This window comes from Silurus meridionalis, chromosome 25 (assembly GCF_014805685.1).
Source record: "Silurus meridionalis isolate SWU-2019-XX chromosome 25, ASM1480568v1, whole genome shotgun sequence".
Taxonomy (NCBI): Eukaryota; Metazoa; Chordata; class Actinopteri; order Siluriformes; family Siluridae; genus Silurus; species Silurus meridionalis.
The window spans coordinates 591,185-600,000 of NC_060908.1; the positions used below are offsets into that span (position 1 = coordinate 591,185).

Consider the following 8,816-nt stretch of genomic DNA (forward strand, 5'->3'; position numbering starts at 1 on the left):
ACACACTGTACATCATACACACTGTACATCATACACACACTATACAACACACTGTACACACACACACATATACACACTATACACACACACATACACACTATACAACACACTGTACATCATACACACACTATACACACTGTACATCATACAAACACTATACAACACACTGTACATCATACACACACTATACAACACACTGTGCATCATACTTACACTATTCAACACACTGTATATCATACACACTCTGTGCAACACACAGTGCATCATACAAACACTATACAACACACTGTACATCATACACACACTATACAACACACTGTACATCATACACACTATACTACACTGTACATCATACACACACTATACTACACACTGTACATCATACAGACACTATACAACACACTGTACATCATACACACTGTACAACACACTGTACATTATACACACACTATACAACACACTGTACATCATACACACTATACTACACTGTACATCATACACACACTATACTACACACTGTACATCATACAAACACTATACAACACACTGTACATCATACAAACACTATACAACACACTGTACATCATACACACACTGTGCAACACACAGTGCATCATACAAACACTATACAACACACTGTGCATCATACACACACTATACAACACACTGTACATCATACACACACTGTGCAACACACTGTACATCATACAAACACTATACAACACACTGTACATCATACACACATTATACAACACACTGTACATCATACAAACACTATACAACACACTGTACATCATACACACACTATACAACACACTGTACATCATACAAACACTATACAACACACTGTACATCATACACACTATACTACACACTGTACATCATACAAACACTATACAACACACTACATCATACACACACTATACAACACACTGTACATCATACAAACACTATACAACACACTACATCATACACACACTATACAACACTGTACATCATACACAGTATACAACACACTGTACATCATACACACTATACAACACACTTTACATCATACACACACTATACAACACACTTTACATCATACACACACACTATACAACACACTGTACATCATATACACACTATACAACACACTGTACATCATACACACACTATACAACACACTGTACATCATACACACTATACAACACACTCATCATACACACACTATACAATACACTGTACATCATACACACACTATACAACACACTGTACATCATACACACACTATACAACACACTGTGCATCATACTTACACTATTCAACACACTGTATATCATACACACTCTGTGCAACACACAGTGCATCATACAAACACTATACAACACACTGTACATCATACACACACTATACAACACACTGTACATCATACACACACTATACTACACACTGTACATCATACACACACTATACTACACACTGTACATCATACAGACACTATACAACACACTGTACATCATACACACACTGTACAACACACTGTACATTATACACACACTATACAACACACTGTACATCATACACACACTATACTACACACTGTACATCATACACACACTATACTACACACTGTACATCATACAAACACTATACAACACACTGTACATCATACAAACACTATACAACACACTGTACATCATACACACACTATACAACACACTGTGCATCATACACACACACTATACAACACACTGTGCATCATACACACACTATACAACACACTGTACATCATACACACACTGTGCAACACACTGTACATCATACAAACACTATACAACACACTGTACATCATACACACACTATACAACACACTTTACATCATACACACAGTATACAACACACTGTACATCATACAAACACTATACAACACACTGTACATCATACACACACTATACAACACACTGTACATCATACAAACACTATACAACACACTGTACATCATACACACTATACACACACTGTACATCATACAAACACTATACAACACACTGTACATCATACACACACTATACAACACACTGTACATCATACAAACACTATACAACACACTTTACATCATACACAGTATACAACACACTGTACATCATACAAACACTATACAACACACTGTACATCATACACACACTATACAACACACTGTACATAATACAAACACTATACAACACACTGTACATCATACACACACTATACAACACACTGTACATCATACACACACTATACAACACACTGTACATCATACACACACTATACAACACACTGTGCATCATACACACACTATACAATACACTGTACATCATACACACACTATACAACACACTGTACATCATACACACACTATACAACACACTGCATCATACACACACTATACAATACACTGTACATCATACACACACTATACAACACACTGTGCATCATACACACACTATACAACACACTGCATCATACACACACTATACAACACACTGTGCATCATACACACACTATACAATACACTGTACATCATACACACACTATACAACACACTGTACATCATACACACACTATACAACACACTGTACATCATACACACACTATACAACACACTGTACATCATACACACACTATACAACACACTGTGCATCATACACACACTATACAACACACTGTACATCATACACACACTATACTACACACTGTACATCATACAAACACTATACAACACACTGTACATCATACACACACTATACTACACACTGTACATCATACATTGTTACAGTTACTCGTTTCTTCATTCAAAATGTAACTCAGTTACTTTGTTGATTATTTACACCAAAAACGCGTTACTGTTAAAAGTAACTTTTTAGAACCTTCTTTAATGTTCCCATTAATGCCCTTTTATGTGTTATGATCTACAAACACAAAACTGACTTAAACACAAAGTAATTTTAAACACTATTTTATTAAAGTCAGAGCAGCACAAACTGAATATATCACAAGGATTTCTGAAATAAAGAACAAAACAAGCTGAATAATAAATTCACAATCAAAAACTAAAGTGGCTTCTGCTGTTGTGTTGAGCTCTTAAACATGTTCCTTTCACAGCTGAAGTATGAAAACTATCAACAATGTAGAACAGAACACCGGGTTAGCTTCTAGCTTCTAGCTCCCCAGGCATGGAGTTCCTGGAGGAGCTTCAACAGGTTGGAGTTGCTGTTTATCGCAGTAGATAAGAGCTTCGAACCAGAAAGACACAGCTTACATTAGACTGAAAAGTTTTTGTCTTTATGCTCAACTAAAGTGAAATAATGATCATATTTCCACTTTGAAAAACTCGTCTTCCGCACAGACCTGAATAAACAGAGACACGCCCACATTGCGTCTTCTTCGTGTTTACAGTGGTTCATCCACCAATCCTACAATGTGTCTCTGCTGTAAACAGGTCAGACTGTAGTCTACACTTCAGCCCAAATTCATTCATTTAATAAAGTAACGGGTAACGAACCATACGCTAACGGAGTTACTTTATTTAAAAACTAACGCGTTACAGCATTGGTTACTGTCAAAAGTAACTGCGTTACAGTAACGTGTTACTGCTTAACACTGCACACCACACACTCCACAGTCACTCCACTCACACCACACACTCCACACACTCCACACTCTCCACTCACTCCACACACTCCACTCCACTCACTCCACTCACCACACACTCCACACTCCACACTCTCCACTCCTCCACACACTCCACAAACTCCACTCACTCCACACACTCCACTCACTCCACACTCCACTCCTCCACACACTCCATTTACTCCACTCACTCCACACACTCCACACCTCCACTCACTCCACACACTCCACTTACTCCACTCACTCCACACACCACACACTCTATTAACTTCACACTTTATTCACTCCACACTCCACACACTCCACACCACACACTCCACAGTCTACACACTCCACACCAGACACACAGCCACATCTCACATTAAACCCCAGATCAGAATAAAAATAGAAATCAACTTGATGCATTTAGTCACTAAATATGTATACATCCATTACTTTTATGTAACTGTCATACCACACACACACACACACACACACACACACACACACACTGGACCATTCAGAGTCCAGGGTGTCGGTCCACCTCTGCAGAGATCTGCCCACATCACAGTGCTGAGGGATTTCATGCAGATCAGAACAAATCCAATGATAAAGTGAATTCCAGCTTAAAGAGTTTTCACTTCATTTGTTTATTTGTTTAAAACCTTAATTTTTTGACTGATAATTTCAAATACATTTAACAATTTTTTATTACAATTATTAAAGCATCTGATTCATCCTGGAATTCATTCATTTGCTTCTGCTGCATCCGAATCTGTTCCATGTTCACTACAAAGTAAACCCCCACCCCCACCCCCACCCCAACACACACACGCACACGCACACACACACACACACACACACACACACACACACACACACACACACACACACACACACACACACACACACACAAAGAGTTTGTTTGTTTCCGAGTTTTAACCTTTCTTTCTAATTTTTTTATTATTCTTTATCTTCGTCTTAAAGCTGATGCCGGTTGCTTAGCAACCAAGCTATCAAGGCCTGATTGTTGCCATGACAACGTTACAGGGTATCATGGGTAGGAGAGATGTAGAATGGTAGGAGAAAGGACAGAGGAAAAGAACAGAGTGATTGTAGATACAGTGAAGATATAGTTATGATATGTTGAAAGAAAAAGGGATGAAAGAGACAGAGAGACAGAAAGGAGGAAAAAGGGATGATGTGTCCTCGTCTCTCCTGATGCCCTCAAGATGAAGTTGTTTCCTTACTGTTTACGTGTGTGTGTGTGTGTGTGTGTGTGTGTGTGTGTGTGTGTGTGTGTGTCTCTCTTACTCTTCTCTCTCTCTCTCTCTCTCTCACACACACACACACACACACACACACACTATCTATCTATCTATCTATCTATCTATCTATCTATCTATCTATCTATCTATCTATCTATCTATCTATCTATCTATCTATCTATCTATCTATCTATCTATCTATCTATCTATCTCTTCCACTGTTTCCCTATCTGACTATCTGTCTTTCTGCCTGTATAAAGGAGATGAATATATTTAGAGACAGACAGAGAGAAAGAAAACAGACAGGATGAAAAGGGAGACAGATAGAGGGAAACAGACAGGATAAAAAGGGAGACAGATAGAGGGAAACAGACAGGATGAAAAGGGAGACAGCTAGAGGAGACAGACAGGAAGAAAAGGAGACAGCTAGAGGGAGACAGACAGGAAGAAAAGGGAGACAAATAGATGGAGACAGACAGGAAGAAAAGGGAGACAGATATAGAAAGAGACAGATAGGGTGAAAGAGAGACAAACAGGAAAAGGAAGACATACTATATAGGGAGAGACAGACAGGGTGAAAAAGAGACAGACAGGGTGAAAAAGAGACAGACAGGTTAAAGAGAGGCACACAGGGGAAAGAGAGGCAGACGGGGAAAGAAAGACAGACAGGGAAAAGGAAGTCAGATAAAGTGAAAGGAAGACAGATGGGGAAAGGGAGACAGACAGGGTGAAAGAGAGACAGACAGGGTGAAAGAGAGACAGACGGGGAAGAGACAGACAGGGGAAAGAGAGACAGACGGGGAGAGAGACAGATGGGGGAAAGGAGAGTGTGACAGCTAAAAAGGTAGAAAGACAGACAGACAGACAGACAGACAGACAGACAGACAGACAGACAGACAGAGGGACAGGCAGGGAGGCAGATGAAGAGACAGAAAGAAAGGCAGACAGAGATATAATTAATGAGAAATAAAGAGACTGGATATAAACCGTAAGCTGCATATGAACTATATGTAATATGGAAAATAGAAAAACAGTGTGGGTGAGTCTCTCTCTCTTTCTCTCTCTCTTTCTCTCTCTCTTCTCTCTTCGTTTATGATCAGACCGTGTGACTCAGAGGCGGTTCGCTCTGCCAGGTTTCTTTCTGTCCTGATTAGTGCATTTAGACCTGGACCTTTCCCCAACTCTCCCTCTCTCCCTCTCACCCCCCCCTCTCTCTTTCTCCCCTTTTCCTTCCCTCTCTTCCTCTCTCTCTCTCTCTCTCTCTCTCTCTCCTCCTCTCTCTCTCATTACTACCAGTCCGCCCCATGTTTGTCCTTTATTCCTCATCTCATTTTATTTTATATTTACCTGTCATAGAAAGCCCCTCCCCTCCTCCTCTGTCTCCCCCCAAACACACACTCTCCTCATCCCTCACTCCTCTCCTTCTGGGTTTTCTCTCGGCTGCTCTTGCGTATGTGTCTCTGATGAAGGCTCGCACTAAACTGCCTTCGCTCTGCTCTTGTGTGGTACGTATGTTTTCCTGTGCTCCAAGGAATCTCCATCCTTCTCTCTCCTCTCTTTTCTATCTCTCGGTCTCTCTTTGTGGTGTAGTCTCCAGGTTTTGGGTTGTTTATGTGAGATCAGACATCTTGTTGATTCTGCAGAAAAATACAGATTGCGTACGTGTGTGTGTGTGTGTGTGTGTGTCTGTGTGTGTGTGTGTGTGTGTGTGTGTGTGTGTGTGTGTGTGTGTGTGTGTGTGTGTGAAACATCTGGGTGTTACTTGGGTATACTGTTATTTACAGTGTGTGTGTGTGTGTGTGTGTGTGTGTGTGTGTGTGTGTGTGTTAGACAGTGCTTTTGCATTTCCTTGGCTTTCATTACTGGGTGGAAAACATCTGCAGTGTGTGTGTGTGTGTGAGTGTGTGTGTGTGTGTGTGTGTGTGTGTGTGTGTGTGTGTGTGTGTGTGTGTGTGTGTGAGTGTGTGAGTGTGTGTGTTGCTTCAGTGTTTAGCATGAAGAGCAACTTCATGCACTTGTTGAATATGAATGTGTGTGAGAGAGAGACATAGAGCGGAGATGGCTAAACATTACTTGAAGCATGAATAACACAAGAGAGAAAGTAAGACAGCCAGACAGACAGATAGACAGACAGACAGATAGACAAACAGAACATGTAATGAAGAAAGAGAAATGAAAAGGTATAAACAGACAGACTAGAAGCGTTACTATAAACATCACTCTCTGTCTCTCTCTCTCTGTCTCTCTTCTCTTCTCTCTGTCTCTGTCTCTCTCTCTCTCTCTGTCTCTCTTTCTCTCTCTCTCTCTTTCTCTTTCTCTATGTCTCTGTCTCTCTCTCTCTCTCTCTCTCTATCTCTCTCTCTCTCTCTCTCTCTCTCTCTCTCTCTCTCTCTCTCTCTCTCTCTCTCTCTCTCTCTCTCTCCCCTCTCTCTCTCTGTCTCTCTCTCTCTCTCTCTCCCTCTCTCTTTCTCTCTGTCTCTCTCTTTCTCTTTCTCTCTGTCTCTGTCTCTCTCACTCTCTGTCTCTCTCTTTCTCTCTGTCTCTCTCTTTCTCTTTCTCTATGTCTCTGTCTCTCTCACTCTCTGTCTCTATCTCTATCTCTCTCTCTCTCTCTCTCTCTCTCTCTCTCTCTCTCTGTCTCTCTCTCTGTCTCTCTCTCTCTCTCTCTCTCTCTCTCTCTCTACCTCCCCCCTCTCTCTCTCTCTCTGTCTATCTCTTTCTCTCTCTCTCTCTCTCTCTCTCTCTCTCTCTCTCTCTCTCTCTGTCTCTCTCACTCTCTGTCTCTATCTCTGTCTCTCTCTCTCTCTCTCTCTCTCTCTCTCTCTCTCTCTCTCTGTCTCTCTCTCTCTCTCTCTCTCTCTCTCTCTCTCTCTCTCCCCTCTCTCTCTGTCTCTATCTCTGTCTCTCTCTCTCTCTCTCTCTCTCTCTCTCTCTCTCTCTCTCTGTCTCTCTCTCTGTCTCTCTCTCTCTCTCTATGCATTAGTCTCAGTTTTAGTGCGCATTACTGTATAATTCAGTGACAGCCTCCTGTTTAGGAATCAGACAGGGTCAAAGGTCAGTAATAGGGTTAATCTGTGTGTGTGTGTGTGTGTGTGTGTGTGTGTGTGTGTGTGTGTGTGTGCACGCATGTGTGTGTGTAAATGTGTGTGTGTCTGTGTGTGAAAGGAATTTCTGCTAAGTCATCCTCCGCTGTCGTTATGAAGCAGCAGCTTTATGATCTCTCCGCCTGCTGAAGCGTTTTTTAGCCCCACCCCTAATTCCTGTACACTGTGTGTGTGTGTGTATGTGTGTGTGTGTGTGTGTGTGTGTGTGTGTGTGTGTGTGTGTGTATAGTCAATATAATAGATTAGCAACACTAGCTAAAATTAGGCAACTCATATTCATCAAATTCATCGTAGCCAACATTAATATCGTGTGTCCATACACTAGTTACAGTCAGTTGCATAATTGTTGGCACCCTTCAGTAAAACAAATAACCATGATGAAATCAGTCCACTTTATTAGGAACCCTGGCGCTGACATGTGATTGGATGATGGGATAACGGTGTGAATGAGCAGGTGTACAGGTGCTCCTTATAAACTTAATAACTTCATTTGTTTTACTTTGGTGGCCTTCACCAGACCTCCATTTCCTAGAGCATAACACAAAGTGATGTTTGATGAGGTCTGAACACCTGTATGTTTTTGGGGTTTTGTGTCATTTATTTATTTGTGCTTTGATTCAAATGTGTTTGTAGTCAGTACTGAGTTTATAGATCTTTTCAGCCGTAACCTCTTGGCAGAGGTAGGACATTCGGTGCCCACCAGATAAGGATGAGGTTTCCTCATAAATCTGGTTCCTCTTAAAGTTTCTTCCTCATTCCATCTCAGGGAGTTTTTCCTTCACCGCTGTCACCACACTGACTCATTAGGAAGAAA

The 8,816-nt window shown here is 41.0% G+C and overlaps 1 protein-coding gene across 1 annotated transcript in view; it reads left to right on the forward strand.

The window, feature by feature from the left end:
- The first annotated feature begins 6,268 nt into the window (after positions 1 to 6,268).
- Positions 6,269 to 8,816, forward strand: part of LOC124378835 (disks large homolog 4) — a 43,246-nt gene continuing 40,698 nt past the window's right edge. Inside the window, 1 exon segment of the mRNA XM_046838618.1 lies at positions 6,269 to 6,403. Within this exon segment, the coding sequence (XP_046694574.1) occupies positions 6,362 to 6,403 (42 nt within the window). The 5' untranslated portion in view covers positions 6,269 to 6,361.